Source organism: Haliotis rufescens, unplaced genomic scaffold (genome assembly GCF_023055435.1).
Source record: "Haliotis rufescens isolate VD_foot unplaced genomic scaffold, xgHalRufe1.0.p SCAF_2, whole genome shotgun sequence".
Taxonomy (NCBI): Eukaryota; Metazoa; Mollusca; class Gastropoda; order Lepetellida; family Haliotidae; genus Haliotis; species Haliotis rufescens.
In genome coordinates, this window is record NW_025963890.1 from 41837909 (window position 1) to 41862440 (window position 24532).

General features: G+C 40.1%; 1 protein-coding gene and 1 long non-coding RNA gene across 2 annotated transcripts; one reads left to right on the forward strand and one right to left on the reverse strand.

The window, feature by feature from the left end:
• The first annotated feature begins 10 nt into the window (after positions 1–10).
• On the forward strand, positions 11–13065 carry LOC124149432 (vacuolar protein sorting-associated protein 28 homolog). The gene is made up of 9 exons (XM_046521020.2): positions 11–147; positions 2523–2551; positions 4949–4986; positions 5968–6057; positions 7599–7701; positions 8840–8941; positions 9405–9458; positions 10084–10175; positions 12038–13065. The coding sequence occupies exons 1-9, from the start codon at positions 114–116 to the stop codon at positions 12156–12158; spliced, it is 663 nt and encodes a 220-aa protein (XP_046376976.1). The 5' UTR covers positions 11–113; the 3' UTR covers positions 12159–13065.
• A 4763-nt stretch (positions 13066–17828) lies between these two features.
• Positions 17829–20207, reverse strand: LOC124149431. Its single transcript, XR_007222267.1, has 2 exons — positions 18839–20207; positions 17829–18802 (listed from the first exon to the last, which is right to left on the reverse strand). It is a non-coding gene; the product is annotated as an uncharacterized LOC124149431 (long non-coding RNA).
• Between the last annotated feature and the right edge of the window lie 4325 nt (positions 20208–24532).

Consider the following 24532-nt stretch of genomic DNA (forward strand, 5'->3'; position numbering starts at 1 on the left):
ATTTTACAAGGTTCTTACCCGGAAATAGTAAAAATAGGTTGATCGTGACAGTGACTCAAGACAAAACACTGTCAAACATATACAAAGAATAGTAAATACGTGGACAACAACTAATGTCGATGTTTGCTCAAGTTCAGTCAAGTTCAGGTGCGTTCAATTTATTTCTATGCTTTAATTAGTGTCAGTAAGAATGGCAGGTTTGGTCAGAAATTGGTAAAGAGCGTCTTTCATCAAATATCATTAACTGTTGACTATTCAAAGCTTTCGTCTGTTATGCTTGATCGAAACAATAACAATTGAAACAGTATAGATTGCCTTAACTGTATTTGATATGAATAGATGGTATGGTGTATTTTTTTGTTTTCATAGAGTTGACCATGTCATTAAGTCTTCAATGACTTCATGGAAGTCCGACATTGATCATGTTGATTGTGAAGTAAAAGAGGCTAAAAGTAATGGATATTCACTTCTGCATTAACCTATTTAGCTGAAGTTCAGGGAGTGCTGCACTATATCGGACACACATTTTTTGATTTCAGTTAGTGCCATGTATAGGATTGAACTCGCCTTGCAAGTTGAAGTTAAACTAGATTAATGGGTTAATTTAATGAACCAACATTATATCAGGGATCATTGGCACTATCACATTTAGACCTAACTAGAGCTTGTTTATGATACAAGCCTTGCGTAAGATAGTGCCTACCGTACTAGTAATATGTGTGAAGGTGAGAAAGCATCTGTATGATGTATGCAGGTTTACGTTATGTTGTTGTGATCAGCTGTTGAACAAGTTAGCTAACCTTGTACCCCAAGATAGAAATATATGTTTAACATGTTTAGGAGCACCTTTAGAATACAGTACCACAACTTCTCGTGAGGACGTTCTCTGCCGTAAGTCACATGTCACAAGACAAGCAACTAGTTTTAGTGAGAGTCCGTTGGACGCGAACCCGCGACCTTCGGATTGTTAGCCTGACAGCTAACAGACTGAGCTACATCCACACTGTTGAATTTAGTGCAAATTTACCTAGTCATGCCTATGACGTTGCGGAACTGAACGAAAAGGGTCGAATAGGTGACGGACACTTACGAAGGTTATGGGTAGGCATGGTGTCTCGTGACTTTAGTCTACGGACACTTACGAATGATCACGATGCCATTTGGCACACTCGTCCCATTCCGTAATCTACAAGATACCGGGTGGTGAGGAATGAGCCGATATGCCGCGAACTGAAAACGTCTCCAGGCGTCAGACGTCAAACTCGCGAGTGCGCATGAATGATATGGTATTTAATAATTCGTCGGGTGATTTTTGTGACAGAAAACTGTGGTAGGGAACACTGTAAGGATGATGTGGATAATAGTAAGGAACGATGGAGGAATAACCATGACTAGTGACGACACAACGGTGAGTTCGCTTTTGAATCAGTACTGAAAAATGTAGCCGGTGAAAGTGGCTTGTGTGAATGTTCCAGGACAGTCTCCAGTAGCCAAAATATTCGACACAAAACCATTTCATCCTTTTTACTCGAAGTATTTGTGGGAAGAATATAAGGAGCCGCTATATAATCTATAATAGCCACTAAACGAGTACCTAGCTCTTAACCCTAATGATCGTAAAGGGGTGATTGATCGTAAAGGGGATCCAAGGGTTAAGGATAGACTTAGGGTAATCTAATACCAACTAAACGGGTTCCTAACCCTAATGATCGTAAAGGGGTGATTTATCGTAAAGGGCTAAGGATAGAGTTCGGGGTAACCTACCCTTACACTGGCGACATTTGGATGTGTTCAGCACCACTAAATATCCCTAACAAACTACATTCTTGTGCATAATAATGAAAATTAATGCACCGAAAAAATAATATATGTATATTAGTTCTCATTTATAAACCTTTTAGCCACTTGAATTACGAGAAAAACGAAATAAAAAATATATAAAAAATAAAAGTGCTTTCGTAAACAAGCGCTTGCAATAAAATGCGCCGCTGCAGGCTATATTCAGTAAACAAATATTCAAAACTCTCCACAGCGCTTGGCGTATTCAATGACATTTCGTGTAGAGATGATAGATCACTGGGAGGAGCTTATGCACACTCGATGACGCCTGACGTCACAGGGCATTGTTTCGCCGGTGTGACTGGCAACAAAATACTACAAATTACGTCATGGGGTATGATCATGTGTTTGAAAAGTTTGTGGTACTGTATTCTAAAGGTAGGCCCATGTTTAAAAGAACATTAAAATATGTTGAAATAAAATATATATTCAATTAACATGATCAGTGGGGAAACTACAGAATATGTTATTGTAATGGTCACAATAAGTATATATGTATATGTTATAAAGTATGATGTAGATGGGAACATCTGTTTATGACCAGAAGAACATTACTCCTTACCCATCATTTGATAAGGTAGATGTTTGTTATTCCAGACTTTATCAGTACAATACAGATAAAAGAGGTTAATTCACTGTATATTCTGAATGTAATATATTTGTCTTGCATTGTATTTTTGCAGGGCAAGCTAACAATGTGGGATTGTATGAGGTAATTATTGTTATTATTATTATTATTGTTATTGTTATTCTGATATCCTGGTCTTTCAAAGTTTATTTGGGGGTACTCTATGTAGAGATGGACCGCTGTGGTCTAGTGGTTGAGCGTCCGCCCGGAGAGCAGAAGGTCGGGGTATTGTGATGGTATTTGTTGTTACCCTGTCTGGCACTCGACATAAAGGGGCTAAAACATTCGACGTAATAAGCGCCCAGGGCGCTCTCGAAATTAGAAATAGGTGGCTCTTATCATGCTTATTAGAATATTATTTTGGTAAAAAGGGAGGGTTGAAAGATAAATTTTGTGGTTTATGCTGACAACCTGATGTGTTTGTGTACAACAGATATATTTTTCCAGAATTTAATTGCCCATAATTAAGGGTGCATATAACACACGAGTGCGTATTATACACGAAGTCTTGTGTACATTGATCAATCGGAAGGGGTGCTAATTGGGATTGTTCACTAGCCAATATATTAGCAAATGTCTCCGTGGGCACTTATTAGAGCGGGGCGCTTATTACGTCAAATACGGTACTGGTTGGCTCGGACTGTGTCTAAATGGAGTATTCATGACTGCGGCATGGTATCTCAGTGGGCTAGCACTATAAAATCAGCATCAGTCCGGACTAGTACAAGAAACCACAAACACACATATATGCACATCGCTATATAAATGCAATAATCTTGAACGCGACGTTAAACCCAATTTCATCTCTTCTTGTCGGTGTAGAGTTACTCCCCTTGGGCAAGTCAGGTGTGCCAGAAACATAGGATAATCATGATCATTGTTCAAACTTCGATTCTCCCGGATAATGTTTCTCGGCTTGTCAGCACCATACCCATGCTGATGGCACTGGGGTGCAAAAACAGCGAATGTCCTAAGACCTGCATTACAACAGTCTTTCCTCCCACCTCAAGCTGTTGCGATGATATAACGAAAGTACTGTTCAAAGCAGCGTTAAACGAAACTCCCTAAAGTTCCAATTAGGCCAAGCAAATACATGACTGTTATTGCCCAAGAGATGAAAATCACATCAGGTTTGGTGAAAAAGCTGATGGCTGACATGCCTGATGACTTCATGACAGTAAGTTACACATTAACACTGTTGAGAAAAAAAGAGTGCAACCAAAAACGGCACCTTGGCAAAATGGCGCCGATTCCTCAGGCGAAAGGGGCACCTCATTTGGCGAAAACAGGTAGTAACTGTCGGGCGAAAATGTTTCCTCTATTTTCAATAATGATAAGAATGATTTATGTAGTAGTATATATATGCTATATTTAAATGCTTTATTATGTTATGTTGTATGTATGTTTTCCTTGGGGGGGACACACACGGTCTGTTATCTGCAGAAACATTCTTGTGATGTCAGCTGCCGACAGAAAGGGGAGATATATATGACATATCTATCAAATTACTATTGATTTCCTACTTACTCAAATATATGTCAAGTATATAGTATACCTGTAGTCCCAATTTCTTGACATTTCCACCAGACTCAGTTTCAGCTTGACATTAAGTTAATTTGGGTAAACATGTTAAAGGTAATCAAAGCATGTGATGTTTTCACAATACGTTTAGTTGGAATAGAGGCTAATTTCTAATGTAAACTTGTTTTAAGGCGATTAACATTTCACAATTTTGTGTTTGCAAGTGACCATGTGAGTTTAATTTCGCTTTAGGCAAGGTGAAATTATCGCCAATCGGTGCCATTTTCGCTCAGTGACATTTTACTGAGGTACATTTTAGCTATAACCCGAAAGAAAGATGTAAATATATTTATGTGTGAGGCTAAGAGGATTTTATTCTAACTTAAACAAATCAATTATTCCAATAATAATCAGAAACGTTGTATGTTATTGTTATAAGTACAATCCATCATATTACCGTCGTTACCAGGTAATGTTTCCTATTTTGAACTTAAGGTGGTTAATTAGATTGATCAGTATGTCTTGTTGACAGGTTTTGCAAACACTTTCAGTGTCGAAACCAGTAAATGTTTTGCACCCATCACATTGGCTGGTGTGCACAGGTGGCCCAGTCGTCTAAGGTGCTGCGATTTGCTGTGCAGAGTTGCATCCCTTGGGCACACCAGAAACCTATGATTGTGGGTTCGAATCCCAGTTTGCCCTGATTATGTTTCTAGGTTTTTCAGCACCATACCCATGCTCGTGGGTTTCAACTTTCACTGAAGTGGTAAACGTCTGAGACCTGCATCACTTCGGGCTTTCCTCCCACATTAAGCTGACACGCCGTGATATACCTGGAATACTGTTAAAAGCGGTGATAAACACAACTCACTCACTCACATTGGCTGTCAAATGATGTCTACACATAGTCTCATCAACATTATTAAGAGATGTCACCTAAAACACACTGTGTATTTTCAGGAGGTCAAGCTGTACAGAACAGCAAGGGAGAGAGAAAAGTAAGTCTGGAGAGTTAGTGAGGGAATGTCCAGTTAGTGTTGCACATCAGCAAACTTTTAGCTGATTGGGAAATAGTTTCAAATCTTTCAATTATGTCCAATGTTACTGTAGCGGCCATAAAATTTCCGAGTCCCGTGTGGGTTTCGAACCACTGAGCTTCTGATCAGAAGTCGGACGCCTTGTCCACATAACCAAAGAGGTTAACCCCGTTGGCAAGCTGACAAGGTAAGGATGTCATCTGTGGGATGACTCCACGCCCTGCTACATACTTCCCCATCAACAGAAGGCACGTCCCGGGCCACATAGTACGGCACTGAGGCTTATATTGACCTAATTTAATATGAACGTGCTCAGCCCCACGTTGGGCGCCAATGTAGTGGCCATAAAATGTCTGATTCCTGTGATGGGATTCGAACCACAGACCATCTGATAAAAAGTCGGACGCCTTGTCCATATGACCAAAGAGGTTAACCCCGTCAGTAACCTGACAAGGTAAGGATGTCATCTGTGGGATGACTCCACGCCCTGCTACGTTACCATGGTCACTATGTGTGTGAATATGAGTTTTGTGGCCTCTTATACCAACTTAATCTGTCCATGACCAGCATTTGTCATATTCCAATGACTTCATTATTTTAAAATTTAAAAACATAGAATCTAAAGAATTTTCTCTTTTTTGGGGGTGAGCTTATGTATATTTGAAATTAATGAAAATTATTCACATTTAATTTGACTGTGTTAATAAAATTTCCATAAGAATTATATACAGATATAAGTTTGATGTTCACATACATTCAGTACAGGGCCCACTTGCACAAAGCAATCTTAGCGCTAAGACTATCGTAAGCCTGTGTTAAAGTATGTGAGTTATTATCATCTTAGCGGTAAGATTGCTTTGTGCAAGTGGACCCAGGTGTACAGATTGTCAAATTCTTCACACTGTATTCTTGTCCTGAATAGCCTGCATGTTTGTTCCCCAGGTATGACAACATGGCTGACCTGTATGCTGTGATCAACACCCTTCAGAGTCTGGAGAAGGCCTACATCAGGGATGCTATCCTGCCCAAGGAGTACGTTCCATACACTCATCTTCCCATAGTCTGGATCTGTAAATAACTGTCTTCAGCAGCCCATGCTTGTCGTCAGAAGCAACTAACGGGACAGGTGGTCAGGTTCGCTGACGAGGTTGATGCATGTCATCGTATCTCAGTTGCCTAAATCGAGACTGCCATCATGTCGCTGCAGTGTTGCAAGAAATAAACAGTAAATAACTGTAGAAGACGAGACTTAACAGGCTACCAAATTGCTGATGTTTGAAACTAATTATATCCTTGTCTCTGTTGAAACCATTTGTGCCGCTAGGCTCCTTAATATTCATTGAATATCCTTTGTATTATCATGATTATATTTTTATTCTATTGTGATAAATGTCCTGGATGTATACACTACCATAGGTTCGTCTTGACTCTTATTTGTATGAGGGGGCACAGGTGGCCCAGTCGTCTAAGGCGCCGCAATTCGCTGTGCAGAGTTGCGTCCCCTGGGCACGCCAGAAACCTATGATTGTGGGTTCAAATCCCGGTTCGCCCCGATTATGTTTCTAGGTTTGTCAGCACCATACCCACGCTCGTGGGTTTCACCGAAGTGGTAAACAACTGAGACCTGCATCTCTTTGGGCTTTCCAAACACATTAAGCTGACACGCCGCGATATAACTGGAATACTGTTAAAAGCGGCGTTAAACACAACTCACTCACTTATTTGAATGAAACTATGCTAAAAATAGCAACAAGGCGAAAATGGTGAATGGGCCCAGGATATTTATTATTAAAGAATGGTGATAAAATACAATGGATAATCAAGGATGCACAATCACCTTCTTTCCTTGTGGACAAAGGCAGACAACTCTTTACACAGAGTTGTGTCCCTTAGCTGCCAGAATGTGTTGCTGTTAGGTTCAAATCCCAGCTTCACACACAATTCCTGGTTTGTCAGCACCAAGGGTAGATCCAGCATTTTTAAGAGGGAGGGTCCAAAATATCAATCATTGGTTTTCCAAGGGAGATGGGTCCGGACCCCCAGGACATCTATTAGCACTATGTCCCTTTTGCTGAAGTTGTGAACATATATGACGTGTGTCACATTTGTCTTTCTTCCAAAGCTGGCTGTCTGGGATTTGACACCTAATCAGCAATACTGGTGTTAGACCTAATGTACTTGCTCACCTAGTATCAGGGGCGGTCGGGTAGCCTAGTGGTTAAAGCGTTCGCTCGTCACCCCGAAGACCCGGGTTCGATTCCCGACATGTGTGAAGCCCATTTCTGGTGTCCCCCGCCGTGATATTGCTGGAATATTGCTAAAAGCGGCGTAAAACCGTACTCACTCACTCACTCACTCACTCACTCACTCACTCACACCCTTACTTACCCACTCACTCACTTACCCACCCATCCACTCACTCACTCACTCACTCACTCACTCACCTAGTATCAGTTCGTAATCAGTGCTGAGCAATAATTGTCCTTCTGCTATTTGCATGTTTGTTCCAAGATTGTTTTGTTGTGTGTGTGTGCAAGTGAAACCCAGTTTAACACGGTGTGTTTGTGTGACAGGTACACTGCAGCCTGTTCCCGGCTACTGGTTCAGTTCAAGGCTGCCTTTCGCCAGATACAGAGTGAATTCCCAACTATTGAAGACTTCCTCAAGAAATACAGAGTAAGAGGGGCACCTGCTGTACACCTGTTGAATAAGGTGTTCATTGTGGATGTTAATGTTTCAGTTATTGATACGAATCTCCAAGTTGTGTATCAATAAACAAAATGTGAATATTGATACAAATATGATTATTTACCCTTTGAGGTTGTTGCTACACTTTCTTAGACATGTTTTATATTTGTCCCCATGGTCATAATGATAGTGATGGAAAATCTATGTAAAGACGAATTAAATGAGAGAGTGATATGTAAGGAAGAGCCTCTATGAGAAGTCTCTTCTTGCCAGAATTATCCATCTTCCCGAGGCAAGCGTGTCCACTAGCCTATATCAAAGCCTAGTTTCTACCCTTGCCACATCAAGGCCACTTTTCTTGGCTCGACCCTGGCGCCACCTCGCGTAGATCACAAGTTGTGCCCCTTGTAATGAGAACTCGATATCCAATCAGATCGCCTATAGTTTCACAAAGATGGCAACTACCAAAGGCGACGACCTAGTCGATCAGATAACAAAAACATTTGAGATTTCATCCCTGACCCAAAGACATAGGCAATTGTTGGGGGGTTTAAAAGATGAAAAAGACAATCGTGTCAACAAAGACAGGCAGCGGTAAATCACTTTCATACAAATGTGTACCAGTCGTGGATGTTGATTTTGTGAAACGTTCTCTAATTGGAGTATCGATATGTGTGATAGTCCAGTCATATTTAGCACAGGAAAGTGGGCTTGATGTGGCAAGGGCGGAAACAAGACTTAAATACAAGGCTGGTGGATGCTCTTGCCTCAGGAAGATGAGAATTATCAGTCTCACTAAGTTCACCTTAAAGGTTTAACATGTTCAGCAAATTGAATGTTTAAGGTTTGTGAGTTCTGTTTACGCAACTGTCACTATCAGTTCCGATCATCCCTGGGCAGTGAAGGTGAAGATGATTTTAGAGATGAACAAAAATAGTGGACCACCATTGAGATAAATTATCAAAGTAAAATGTTAGATTCCAACTTTCTTCATCACAATGTCTGTAGTCTTCAGGGTTCATGCAAATTTCATGCATGCCATCATTTTCCTTGTCTGAAGTTTTACAAAGACGAAGGTATTTTCTCAGTGACAACTATATGATGCTGCTACTTTGTGCGTTTCCAGTTAGATTGTCCTGCAGCCCTGGAGAGAATCAAGGAGGATCGACCAATCACAATTAAGGATGACAAAGGAAACACAAGCAAATGTATTGCAGACATTGTGTCGGTGAGTACAGCATTATTTACTCTTCTCAGCAGATACCAGTGTTTATTATTCTCCACCACGAAGTGGAAGGGGGATATAGGAATGGGTGCTGTCTATCCGCCCTTCATATTTCGTTTCAGCAACCAGACTCAATAACCAAAAGCGATATCTTAAGCAAACTTGGCATATTGATAAGTCTAGTAGTGAAATGGTGCATTTTAATATTTTGGGATTTTTTAGTTTCCATAGCAGCGACTTGCTCCTTTCCAGAGCAGATCTTGAAAACCGTACAATATTTCTTGCCTTGCACACAACCGGACATGTCATATTGGCAGGGATATCAGTATTTCATGATTGTTTGTTGTGTCATGCATCATTTTGCTGTTTAGCCTGATACATTATGGTCTATCATTCACATAAGAGATTCGTGTAATAAGTACTTAGATTATTGTGAAGGTATAATAATAGATACTACCTCTTTCAGCTCTTCATCACAGTTATGGACAAACTTCGGCTGGAAATCAGAGCTATGGATGAGGTATTGTTTGCGTTGCAAAAACCCTGCAAATTTGTTAACAATTTGTTAATTTGTGACCCGTGAAGATCTGGTGTAGAATAGGTCTTCAGCAACCCATGCTTGCTTTGAAAGGCGACTATGCTTGTTGTAATAGGCTACTAAGGGGATCGGATGGTCAGGCTTTCTGACTTGGTTGATGCATGTCATCAATCCCAATTGCGTGGATCGATGCTCATGATGTCAGTCGCTGGATTGTCTGGTCCAGACTCGAATATTTACAGACTGCCGTCATATAGCTGGAATATTGCCGTCATATAGCTGGAATATTGCTGAGTGTGGCGTTAAACAACAAACAAACAAATGTTAATATGTATTTAAACTCCACTGACAAATGTAATCCAGTAATGTTTTCTCCAATACTTCATTCTTGTAAGAGATAACAACCCCGAGCCAGACAGTCCTCCTTTCATCCCCTTACTGCCAGGCAGGGTAACAACAAGTATCAACTTTTGTCTTTTGGTATAACACAGCTGGAAATCAAACCATCGGCCTTCTGCTCTGCAGCAGGCTCTATATCTACTGGACTACTGTGGTGGTCTTTCTCATTGAATCATTGAGTTGAGTGTTTGTGTTTGCGTGTTCACAGATCCAGCCTGACCTGCGTGAGTTGATGGAAACCATGACACGCCTCAGTATTCTGCCAGGGGACTTCGAGGGGAAGAAGAAAGTTGAAACTTGGTATGATTAAGATGCGATTTGAAATTTCATCTGTTCAACATGCTCAACTAATAATTTGATTTCAGTGTTATTGATATTAAAGTCAATGTACTGAAACGGTTATTATGCATTCATAGAAAAATATTTTAGCATTTAAAGAACAAAATAAATCCCTTTTTTTTAATATTTACCAAGGAATATATACTCACTGCCAAAAGAAACACGAACCATAGAAACATAGGAGTATGTACATTAAGAGATGTTTCCAATGTGTAGCACTTAATGACAAAACTAACAATCAGTCAAGTGTTACCAGTGTCTTTATCTTTATCATGATATGCTGCACGTGATTTCCTAACTTATCACGCTAATCCTGCACTTGACATGGTGCATCCCGTGTCATGGATCTGTGACATCACGTGATGAGTTCATGAGCATAGGTTCACACAACATAATCGTATGTTCGTTTGTGGATCAAACCAATCTAATATCTCTTGAATACAGTAGAACAGGGATATAACGAACACGGATATAGCGAACAAACGGATACAACAAACTGTTAAAAAATCCCTGATTTATCTCCTATATAATATCATATAAAATTTACGTATATAACAAACTCTCTACAGCAAACTGGCGGGTACAGCGAACTGATATCTGATCACTGACAAGCCCATCCATCACTAATTAGTGACGTGTATAGCGAACTGAGAAATCTCACTCAGTGTCAAGTGTCACAGACAATTGGCTGTACGCGATCAGCGGCGAATCAACACAATGACGGCGAATCAATACAATCGGCGGTGACGGACCAACCTTGTCAAATTTGCATTGTGTTAATCTTACCTGTACATGTAATCTTGTCTGTGAAACAGACATTAAACATATACATTTTATGAGATTGTGTCCAAGTGTCAGTTCACTTGCATATGCTATCATGGCGGGCAATAGTAAGAGGACTATCAGTTTAGACACGAAAATGAGAATTATTAATGCTGTTGATGCCGGCTTAAAAAACAAGAAAGTCAAAAGCTGACGAACTTGCAGTGAAATTAGGCCATGAAGATTTCATGTGTAACACTGCAATTACGTGTATTGTGTTTTGTCTTATCCAAGATGGCGGACGTTTCCGAGCGAAAACGTGTATAACGAACAACGGATATAACGAACTGATTTTTCTGGTCCCTAGTAGTTTTGATATCCGTGTTCTACTGTATGAGTAATTCTTAATTATTGTAAATATATTAACCAACATGGTATTTGTGCTACTATTGTCTGTGAGTGTATTAAACTCTACTGAAGTCCGCCTAGTAAATGATGTAAGAAGGTCAGTCAGAGAAACAAACAAAATGTTTTATGTGTTTAATCTAAACTTTAAAAATAAAATTATTTAGGGTTTGGCAAATTTAGGTGGACTGCGTGTAGGGCTGGGATGGGTAACTCGGGTACCTGGGTCGGGTGTGTACTGAGTAGCACCCAGGTACCCACAAGACTACCCGACCTGTGGTTTGTCATGTGATATATAATGATAAAAATTATCTTGAACTCTATGGTTACACTACAAGTCACTAATGTTCGCCTTTCTTTCTGACTATGCACCCATTCCTTCATTTATTATGGTTGAATAAAGATACTAGTATGACTTAAGTCAACTTCAGTGTATGCATGACCGGATTGTTTAATACATGTATCTAAATACGTTTTTCCAGGGCTATGTTATAAAAATTCCCAAACAGACATTTTGAGACATCTCTTGAGACCTACAGTGGGTACCCGGGTAGGGTTGGGTAATAGCAGGTGGGTACCCAGGTAGTAAATTCAGACTTGTCCCAGCCCTAGCTGCTTGTTTCCAGTGTATAACAGAATGTCACATTGTGTTTCAGGCTCGACACACTGAGTGCTATGCAGGCGTCCGAGGAACTGAACGATGGACAAGTACGACAGATGTTGTTTGACTTAGAATCAGCTTATAATGCATTCAACCGAGTCCTGCACGATCATTAAGACCCTGGACGGCTTGTTGGATTGTCTGTTTTACCAAATTCTGTGATTGTGTATTTCATCGTGGGAGTCACTGTCAGCAGCGTGTTGAATGGCATGGATGAGCCGAGCATGTTGATCTCCATGGGACGAAGTAACAGGAACGATAAGGCTAGCATGTGGTTTATTCATGGTTCAAAGTCATACGTTAAAAACATAATGACACATTATTTCAGAAAAATAAGATTGATTCCTAAGATTCAAATAAGAAGGAAATAAGACTTTGAAATTAATTTAGAAGTGATACAAGTAAGAAAGAGAATTAATGGATGTCAGCTTCTTTATCATGAGGAACACAACGTTTCGGAGTATAAACTTACTCCTTCATGTTGAAATAGTCTGTCAGCCCACTTCAGATTTTTGAAACTTGTAGCTGGGTTTTCAGATTATTCTAGTACACATGTAAAAAGGTTTTCTTATAAGGAAAAACCATGCAGGCATGTAACCAAAATTATTTATGGTAATGATTTGTCTTAATCTGTTTTAAGGATTAATAGACCTACCATGTCTTTGCTTCAGTGAGACCATACAACTGTGGTTTTAATAGGGAGATGCAAACGAAGCTTGAATGTCTTCAAGAAAAGTTTCAGTGCATGATTGCATGATTTGGCCATGGGCTCAAGTCGTGGATGTCCTGTTGTAGTCGGTAGCCATGGTATTCCCTGTGACAAGTTCACCCATGTAGGTTTGTTCCTGCTCTTATCATAGATCTGACCAACAATAATCTGATAATCAATGCAGAGGTCCAGATAAGCTTTTGGTGTTGTGGGTATTTTACCCATGCATTTTAAAATCATTGGGTATCAGTAATTCTATCTGGGTATTCAAATTTCTGTTACCCACTAGTTTTTACACATGTGGGTATTTAAGTTAAATATTTAAAAACACTGTTCATCTAGTCCCTGCAAACTGGTGTCGTGTGGGTTCGAGAGCTTTAGAGGACTCAAAAATACCACGATACTTCCACAAGAAAGTGTGATGGCAAATGATCATGATCTAACTGTCATCGTGGAGTTTGGCAAGGTTGACGGAATGCCCGTTTATAATTTCAAAATAAGTTACTCATTTGCTAATCGAATCTGCAGGGTTTCTTCACAATATTGTGATGATACGTACAAGTTTTATTTTTGTAGCATATCTGTAATGTTCGTTGCGTATTTGATACGCTTGGATTTTATTTTACTGCGTATTTCTGCATTTCTGATGCGTATTTTACGCAGATACGCAGCTTATCTGGAGCTCTGTCAATAGGCCCGTTTCTTGAGTTGGTCATTGCTGACATGACAGGCTACAGATATGCACTGTCCACTATGTCAGCTGTACTTGATAAACAGTTATGTCTGTATCCTAGAGGAAACAATGAAACATGAGAAACTTCAATTATCGACTCTCAGATTGGAATGTGAAAAAATATATGAACAGAAGTGGTCTGCCAGCCATGAATAAGTGAAACCTATGTTCTGTCAATATAATACTATTATTTAAACCTGTTGAAAATGTATCTTAAACTCACACCTTGACTTTTTTCATCTACTTTCCTAACAGTTTAAGGAAATAAAATATATTTGAAATTGGATATTTATGTTCATGTTTTTGACATTCTAGCCTGAATATTTTAGCCAAAAATCCCTAAAAAAATAAACAAAAAAAGGATATGTATAACCTATGAGATTCAACAGGATAGGATGCCTCTTGAATATCAGGGATGGACAACTTGCCATTGACAAAATGGTTTACAGCACAATCTGATAGGGTAATATTTTCTGTGTGTATATATTCTCTGTAACCTGTGTGAGGGGGCACGGGTGGCCCAGTCGTCTAAGGCGCCGCTATTTGCTGTGCAGAGTTGCGTCCCTTGGGCACGCCAGAAACCTATGATTGTGGGTTCGAATCCCTGTTCACCCTGATTATGTTTCTAGGTTTGTCAGCACCATACCCGTGCTCGTGGGTTTCACCGAAGTGGTAAACGTCTGAGACCTGCATCACTTCGGGCTTTCCTCCCACATTAAGCAGACACGCTGCGATATAACTGGAATACTGTTCAAAGCGGCGTTAAACCCAACTCACTCTCACTGTAACCTGTGTGTCAATTTGTAAATAGGATGTACAGTCACAGGCTCATTTGTCAACCTCATCAGTGGCCATTTGATGTTTTTCACCAGCTAGCCCTCTCACAAGTACAATGAAAGTGAAGAAAATATTTGTCATATTTAGTTTTAAGTTGCTCTCTGATGTTAAAATGGGAAGCCAGTGACAGACATCAAATCCTCATTTTTGAACAGCTTTAGTCTCGAGACAAGTGTTATGGGTACATTGTATTGATGCTGGATCAAGTGTGACATGATTTATGTGTTTTCCTCTACATCATGCCACTAAAATGTTTTTCCTAGTCCAATCTCATTAAAATCAGATCTTAGTTCTCGCTACCGCTAAACAAAGATCTGAAGACATCCCATTACGGGTCACGTCAAAACGACCTTTCATCAGACCACAAGATCATGAAAGTGACAGTCGGAATGTGATTTCTAATCATGCATCCTCGAAAACTTTAACACATGTTATTCCGAACGATAGTTATCTGCTTAACGACTGAATCCATACAATCTAGACCACCTATTAGCCATTCCAGAATTTGTTCAGGTTTCAAATTTTTAATCGAGAATTTGTCAAAATATGTTTCGAATTGTAGTCGCCATTTTGAAATTAGTGCTGTAAAGCTGCCTTCTGATTGGCTAATGTCGACTTCTTGTCAGTCATTCTATTGGTCAGTCAAAGTTTGTGCAAGGTCAGTCTGACGTGACCAGTAATGGGATGTTCTCAGATCTTTATTTAGCGGTAGGGAGTTCTAAAAACTGATTTTAATGAGATTGTTCGTAGTCATGCCGTTTTGTTCATGTCTGTGTCTGTGCCTCAACCAGTGGGAATTCTGGGATGCAGTGAATTCAGTTTGTTGCTAATTCAGGTGCAACATTTCTCCTCATTCCTGGTTATTGTTTTTATATATTTTTCTCATTATGGACTCAAACAACATGGTAAGACATATTCATATATTTCCCAGAAATAATTTATCATGATAAATAGTTTAGGCTAAAAAAATATTAGTCTTCGTTTTTGCGCAGTGTCCACATCATCATAAAGTCTGCCGCATGTTCCGTTTTTATTTCCATTTTCAAAAAAGAAATCCTAATGCGATCCAATATAGCACAGTTACTTCCCTTTACATGCGAACTGCTTTACTGTGCATGGCATGGAGTTTGTATGCTTGTTTATGGCGAGAGGCCCTGTCAAGTGTTGATGGTACGCAACTGTTTATTTGGATACAAGTTTGAACAAGACAAAAAAAACACACTGTACTCGCGTAGTCGCGTACTATATTTTCAAAAGTCATTGCCTGAGAACCAATGCTTTTATTTTTGAAGCCTTATACAATAATTAATTTCAGTTTTAACTTTCATAACATGTTAATAGTTACAGGATAATTCTCAAATTGTGCAGATGACAAGGTTGTATCTATTGATGTTAATAGCACAGAAAAATATGTTGACAGTTTGTAAGATATGATTAATTGAAATAAACATTTCATATTTGTGACCATTAAAGTTCCATTCTTTCTCACATCAGAGGGCACAGGTTGCCCAGTCATCAAAGGCGCCCCAATAGGCTGTGTAGAGTTGCATCCCTTGGGCACGCAAAAACCAATGATTGTCATCTTCCCGAGGCAAGGGAGTTAACTGACTATAAAAGTCCAGTTTCCACCCTTGCCATCTGGGCTCGATCGTAGCGCCACCAGTGGCTATTACCAGTTATGTCCCTTCTAAGCCTCTCCCCAATGGACCAATCAGATTCCACCTCTCGTATCACTTGCGTTTGCTTCACACAAAATGGTGGCTCCTGGTCAGGACTATCTGATCGATAATCAAGATCTATATTGTGATAAAACAGGTCTAACATAGAGAAATGTGAGTGTGAGCACCTTGATTTAAAACATGAAAACATTTGGAAAATATCTGTTGACAATGAGTTGGCGGTGCACATGCTTTGCAAATCCTGCAATCGACCGAAATCTGCACGACAGTTTACGAACTGGATTTAGATTTCGGTGCGTGCTTTTGATTGGACTATGCATAGACTCGTTAGTCCAGCCACAATGCAACTCCATAGTACCAGCCTTGTTCGGCAAGGGTGGAAACAGGACTTTTATAGTCGGATAACTCTCTTGCCTCGGGAAAATGATGATTGTGGGTTCGAATCCAAGTTTGCCCCGCAAAGGCACCCCAGTTGGCTTTGTAGAGTTGTGTCCCTTGGGCACGCCAAAACCAATGATTGTGGGTTCGAATCCAAGTTCGCCCCAGTTCTTTCTAGGTTTGTCATCACCATACGAGGTGAGGTGAAATGGGGTTTAACGTCGCGTCTAAGATTATTGCACTTATACAGCGACGTGTGTGTGTGTGTGTGTGTGTCTGTTTGTACTAGTCCAGACTGATGCCAATTTAATAGTGCTAGCCCACTGAGATATCATGCCCCAGGTTAACATGAATACCCTACTCAGACACACTATACCAACTCCGAGCCGACCAGTCCTTGTTTTTAGGCCGAGCGCCAGACAGGGTAAGAACAAGTAACATCTTTTAACATCTTTTGGTATGATGCGGCCAGGGACCTTCTGCTCTCCAGGCGGACGCTCTACCACTTGACCACAGAGGCGTTTTAATCACCATGAGAGGGCTTGTGGGTTTCGCCAAGGTGGAAAATGTCTGAGACCTATCACTTTGGGCTTTCCTCCCACATCAAGCTGACACGCTGTGATATAACTGGAACAGCATTAAAAACTCACTCGCTCATGTCAACTAGAAGGGCAATGTGTTCAGACATGCGACTCAGTATATTCAGAATCAGTTTTAAAGATGTGGGTCTGGGCAACTGTTTCTCAATCAAGTCCGTGTTCCGTGGTTTGTTTGTTTTACGCCAGTCGGCAAAATACTAGCTATGTCACAGTGACCCGAAAATAATCCAGTCCAGGTCAGGAAAACCAGTGATTCATACTGTGATCAATGGCCCATACCGTCAGGAGTGAAGACACAGAATCAACCAAGTCCGCCTGACAACCTGATCCTCTTCTCTGTACAGAATGAACATGATGGACGTCCTCTACCATCCTTCCTAACCCAGGGTATTACATCTCCATAATGTTATGATCAATACCCAGGACCCATCACCACTGGGTACGCAGCAAGAGGTATCTGTGATGGGTTCGAGTGATGCAGGTTTTGTTTGTTTGTTGTTTGACGCTGCTCTCAGGAATATTCCAGCTATATGACAGCGATCTGTAAATAATCGAGTCTGGACCAGACAATCCAGTGATTGATATCATGAGCATCGATCCACGCAATTGGGATACAATGACATGCATCAACCAAGTCACCGAGCCTGACCACCCGATCCCGTTAGTCCCCTCTTACAAGCATAGCCGCCTTTTATGGCAAGCATGGGTTGCTGAAGACCAAATCTAACCCGGATCTTCACGGGTCAAGTGATGCAGGCGGTGATGGAGCATGGGTCCAGGGAAGATAGAATCCATTGGAGATACAATACACTGGATAATGAAGGCTGGCAGAAAAGAAAGAAAAGCAAATGTAGAGATATTCTTTTAATTTGAAGACAGGTCGACTTCACACTTCAGATTACACCAAGCGTATGCATAGAATCTGGTTATTTACACCAAAGGACAATGTCATGATCAATTGTAACCTGCAAATAACCGAAAGCAGGACTCGGTCAACAAAGTAAACACATGCATCAGGCTGGTACACATGAGAACTGGCTGGCTGGCAGAGCTGTTTGAAAAGTGAGAACAGGCAGATATTACAGAAACAACATGCTTTCATGGGGTGACTTTCCTGATGCCCTTGTGCCTAATAAACAGTCCGAGTTTCTTCACCTTGGAGATCAAGTTGTCTGCACAAGATCTCAAATCACCTAATTTCCTCTATCAAGGCCAGACCGTGTTATTCTTATGAGCATATTCTTATGTTTATGATGCCTTTTAAAAATGCCCATTAGTCTAAGGTATAATGAAGAAAGGTTTGTTTGTCTACAAGACTAACCAAGCAAATAATGCCTCATTCAAATAATAACTTGACCCTGTTTCTGACAAAAAGAATTGTAGAAGTGCAACACGTGCATTTCAATAATGGAACAAAAAATAAACAGCATCAATGTCTTGCTTTGATTGTCTTTGAGAAGTGTTCTTGAAATGAATACATCAATAACGACCTGAGGATGGTTATACAGTGAAACCCAGCTAATCTGGTCGTACCATTTCCAGTAAAATAATCCTGATAAACACATGCTGGGATAAGAGAGACACAAGTAAGTACATGGAGTAATGGCTTGTTCAGAAGGCAGGATTGTCACAAGGGGATCCACACTAATATTTCCCTGAATAAGATCAATGCCTATGATGAACCTGAAGATTGTTGCTAAGAAACAGACAATTACCTACCAGCCCAGTTCTGAAATGCCTGGATGGAGAAAGACGAAGCAATATATTTTTAAGGCTGATATAATACGTCATTTCCTTATATGATTTTGCAAACAGAACATATCACCTGGTCTGGCCTACTAAGGTAGTATTGCTATATCACCTGGTCTGGCCTACTAAGGTAGTATTGCTATATCACCTGGTCTGGCCTACTAAGGTAGTATTGCTATATCACCTGGTCTGGCCTACGAAGGTAGGATTACTACATGAAATACCCTGTACTTTAATGCACCAATGTTGGATGAGATTACAAACTAAAGCAGTAATGAAACAAGAACATAACCATGGTTACCAGACAGTCTTGAATGAATGTGATCATATATCTAAATGTACTGTCAGGAAGATTGATGTCATTGGATGATAATGTTCACATTAACGTTCAAACACCATATTTCATAAGTGAAGACAAGCACCATCAATCAAAAGTCAGACTGGATTACATGAAATTTCAAAAGTAAAAAGTAAAAAAAAATTCTATTAAAAGCAAAAGGCATCATTCTCCAATCAAATTTTAATGGGTTTTGATTTTCAGGAATGAAATGATTATAGACCACTATAACCTAAACATTATGGCAATAAGGTATTATAATATTCTGACATGAAGACATGATGTATTATGTGGACAAATGCCTAGAAATATTATTGCTCATAAGGCGGTATTATTGGTGATATTCAGAGCTCATGCAAATATAGTGTCAGTCAGCTCCGGATGTTAGCCCTCTGGTTCAAAGAACAATGAATCTTGCATGCATGTATTTATACTTCATAATAAAGACGACTAGAATGGCATTGCTGTAACCATGGTAACAGCTTAATCCTGGCATCAATAATGCATGATTCTTTATAAAGATCTCTTAAATATGGCTGCATGCACAGTAAGTGATATTTGTTTGTTTGTTGTTTAACGCTGCACTTTAATATTCCGGCTATATGACGGCGGTGTGTAAATAATCGAGTCTGGACCAGACAATCCAGTGATGAGCATCCATCCACGCAATTGGGATACGATGACATGCATCAACCGAGTCAGCGACCCTGATCCTGTTAGTCGCCCCTTACAGCAAGCATAGGTTGCTGAAGACCTATTCTAACCCAGATTGTCAGGTGTTGTAAGTGTTATTTAGTGTCAGACTAAGATGCCTTACAGCACATTACATGAGGACATGCAAAGCGTTTATTCCCTTTTACACTGACCAATCCAACATGAGCACACTTATCTAATATAATAAAAAAACATTCTTCTATTTAGCATCAGCACAAATGCTTCTCTTGAAAATATGAATGAATGAAGCTGATTTGGGAATTCCCTCCGCTTGGTGGCAGATTAATCAAAATATTCCCCTTCGTAAATGAAATATTTGTTCTGTTGTTAATTAACGCCACTCTCAGCAATATTCCAGCTGTATCATGGGGGTCTGGACCAGTCAATCCAGTGATTGACATCATGAGCATCGATCCAGGCAATTAGGTTACGATGACATACATCAACCAAGTCAGCGAGCATGACCATCCGATCCCGTTAGTCGCCTTTTACGACAAGCATAGTTGATTTTTATGGCAAGCATGGGTTGCTGAAGATCTATTCTAACCCCGATCTCATAAATGAAATAATGCGCAAAAAAATATAATCTCTTATCACAGTGATTGAATCGTATGATTACGAGAGTAGAATGTTGACAGGAATGAGACAGCGATAGGGAGATATGGGGACTATGTACATGGAGGAAGGGGAGTTATCTCCCCTTTTGAAGACGAAAGCACAGCTAGCAGGGGAATGGGTAAAAAAGTGAAGGATCATAAAAATATACTTCCGTGACATGTGTCATTCATGATGATGATCATAAACATTGATATACATATAAATTCACAGATATACATGGAAAAGCCTAAGCTTTTAGATGTAATTTAATGCCTATTTAGTTAATAGTCAATCGAACATCCTTCACCAGCGGCAGTATCAGCAGTCATGATAGTCATCAATACTCCACGGGTTTGTATACACTGTGTTCCTCCGTCCCCACTGAATGCATATGGCCACAATGCAGCGTAATTCCTGTTTTTAACTACCAAATCAAGCTGTGACCTAGTTCTGGTGACAGGAAAGACAATGAGTGCTCAGTTAACCCTCTTCCCTGACAAGAGAGTTATCTGACTATAAAAGTCCAGCTTCCACCCATGCGGAACTAAGCTCAAGCTCAAATCAAGGTGCTCAAGTAATGTGATGCACTTTGCGAGGTAAGTGTGAGTGAGTTTGATTTTACGCCGCTTTTAGCAATATTCCAGCAATATCACGGCGGGGGACACCAGAAATGGGCTTCACACATTGTACCCATGTCGGGAATCGAACCCGGGTCTTCTGCGTGACGAGCGAACACTTTAACCACTAGGCTACCCGACCGCCCCTGCGAGGTAGGACCTATTTTATAACAATATATATCTTGATAATAACAATATAATTCTTGATTTTCAGTCAGATCATCTTAACTGGGCACCACCAATTTGTGTGAAGGAAATGCAAGTAAAAAATAGGTGGAATCTGATTGGTCAGTAGGAAGGACATAGAAGGGACACTGGAAATAGCCACTGGTGGCGCTACGATCAAGCAACATAGTTCCAGCCTAGTTCGGCAAGGGTGGAAACTGGACTTATTAACTCCATTAACTCCCTTGTCTCAGGAAGATGTCACACAAATGCACTGTTTCTTGCGTGGTGTGAACAACAGTGCCCCAGCCTTCAGTGTGGCTGCCTGCACTATACACTGCTGGTTTCACGTAGGCTGGGACGATACACCAACTGGGAGATCCGATACGTATCACGATACCTAACTCACTATCCGATATGTACCACGATACTTGTGCTCTTACCTGTGGTGCGTAAGCCATCGCTTTCATAGAAAGAATGCCCAAATACCTGGCAGACTGATGATTTAAAGTTGGCAGTGTCAAGTATGGTACAACAAATGAAAATATTTATCTAAGTTTTCACTATTAACTTGCACTACTGATTAGTGTTTAGTGGAACAGTTATTAAGCAAACATTTAAGGTCAGAATGGATATTTTTTACTTAGTGTGCGACTGTGATCGATACTTGTATCAAGAAGTAAAAAATCACGATCCACCGATACATTGGAGTATCGTCCCACTACTAGTTTCACGTAAGTTCATGCACAGGGGGTATCAGTTTCGTGTAAGTTCATGCACGAGGAGTATCATTTGACAAAGGCCTCATTTCATTACCAATAATAGACATGCATCATAACTACACAACTTAGCAGCTGTATTTATTCATGGCGATGAAGGAACGTATAGCATACAAACTCTTGAAGTACTGACTGAGTCATGAGAAGCTAACATAACATGATTTAATATCTAAACATTCAGACGAAATAAGTACTTTGTGCTGTTACATACAAAAGCTGTGTGTCAAGTACATTAGCAATCGATCAAAAGCTCACCATACAGAATATATATGGTTAAATATATCCTTGAATATTTCACTGATTGACAGACGAGGTAATGTTATGATTATTGTGCACGATTACTAATTTTTTTATTTTGACATGGCTCTATATACTTTCTTTGTTTCTGTCAATTTTGATACGATATGTTTACAGGGTTTTAATCAGAACCACTTGAAGAAAATCTAAATACTTCTCTGCTGGTGGTGCCCGGGATAGGTTGGTCAGAGAGACTGAGGTTTTACGCAAAGTTCAGCAATATTCCAGCAATATCACGGCAGGGAACAAAACATCTTCCCGAAGCAAGAGAATTAACTGACTTTAAAAGTCCAGTTTCCACCCTTGCCGAACTAGGCTGGAATTACTGGGCTCGATCGTAGCGCCACCAGTGGCTTTTATCAGTTATGTCCCCTCTAAGCCTCTCCTATGGACCAATCAGACTCCACCTCTCGTATCACTTGCGTTTGCTTCACCCAAAATGGTGGCGCCCAGTCAGGGCGATCTGATTGATAATCAACATCTATATTGTGATAAAACGGGTCTTTCATTGCGAAATGCATCAAATCACGTGAGCACCTTGATTAAAAACATGAAAAGATTTGGAAAATATCTGCTGACATCGAGTTAGCGGTGCACATGCTTTGCAAATCCTGCAATCGACCGAAATCTGCACGACAGTTTACGAACCGGATTTCGATGCGCAATTTTGATTGGACTATGCATACTCGTTAGTCCAGCCAAAATGTAACTCCATAATACCAGCCTAGTTCGTCAAGGGTGGAAACTGGACTTTTATAGTCAGATAACTCTCTTGCCTCAGGAAGATGGGAACACCAGAAATGGGTTACACACAATGTACCCATTTGGGGAATCGAACCCGGGTCTTTGGCGCGACGAGGGACCACTTTAACCACAAGGCTTCCCCATTATCCCACCATGGTCAGAAGAGATCCTTATCACCCCTGCTGTGATGACGTAACATACACCGACAGTGCGGAGTTACTGATACCCCTGGCACATTCCTTTGTTAACCTTTCTACACCATACTTTTAGTTCGTTGTTCAATACCACCTCACAATATTCCAGCTACTGTATGGAGGACTAAATAACTAAGAGTGGACCACACCACTCAGTGGTGAATATTACGGACAACCAATCACACTGTCAGGGTACAGTGACACAACCAACAAGCCACCACGTCTGACCACCAGATCCATGACGACCAGCACAGGTTGCTGGGACCTATTCTAAACCAGAATCCCCAATGGGGCTAATTTGCGAGTAATCCCCTAACAGTCTGAAAAGGCAGTAAAAAGTTCACTGCATGAAAATCGAAAAGGTAACTGCTAGGAAGATGAGGGGAAGAAACTTACCTTCCCTGGATATCCTAATATCTATAGTATCATTCAGAGGGCAGGGATTGTTGGATCTCTAATCTACCCCTACTCAAAACATCGGTCATGACATTTTTCAGTAATCAATTCACTTGGCAAGAATTTCATTAATACTGATAAAATCCTAACAGTTGTATCCATCCGATAGTTCAAATAATTTGACAAAAATAATCGTTACATAAACCGGACTTTAAAAACCCTACCAAAATGGCAGTTAACATGACGTTTACAAAACATTTACTAAATGACAACTAAAATACTACAACTGGTCCTAACCAAAACAAAAATTCTAAAAATACATCTGAACATATGTGGAATGTGTTCTCCCAAATTGCTTAGAATGTTTTTCATGAATTATGTACACAGAATATTCTCCAAAACAGATATGTATTTTGTATGCATTCACAGTAAATCATGCATATATGCATTAAAAACATGTCGCATTTGACCAGCAAACCTAGAAGCAAGCAAAGCGTTATGACATTACTATGCTTGAGTATTGATAATAGAACAGTACTGCACATGCCCTGTTAGACTTGTCTTGTCAATATGACTTCCTGACCTTTGGTTGCTAGTTCAATATAACGCTTCTTACTGTAACAAAATTGATTTAAGTTGCCTAACTTTAACATAGCACAGTTACATCCTCGACTATCCAGAGTATAATATCTCCATTCTATAATTATGAATACCTGGGACCAAAAGCCACCATAGCTTCATTTTGAGTCTTTTTTGATTGCCACAAGTGGATATATTGCTATAGGACTTAACTCATGTCTTATCATACAGACTTTCCTCACCTGACTTAATGCCCAGGAAAACCTCTTTTTCAGGTTAAGCTTAAACTGTTAAATAAGCTCAACTCTAAACTCATCATGTTCTCGATCACAAAAGTCATCTTGATTTGTTGTTTGTTTAAACCACATGAGAGAAAAGTACGATGAT

Coding starts and splice junctions, on each gene's coding strand:
- LOC124149432 (XM_046521020.2), top strand. CDS start 114: ATGTCGATGTTTGCTCAAGTTCAGTCAAGTTCAG. Junction 9,459..10,083: donor AAATCAGAGCTATGGATGAG/GTATTGTTTGCG, acceptor GCGTGTTCACAG/ATCCAGCCTGACCTGCGTGA. Junction 10,176..12,037: donor AAGAAGAAAGTTGAAACTTG/GTATGATTAAGA, acceptor ATTGTGTTTCAG/GCTCGACACACTGAGTGCTA.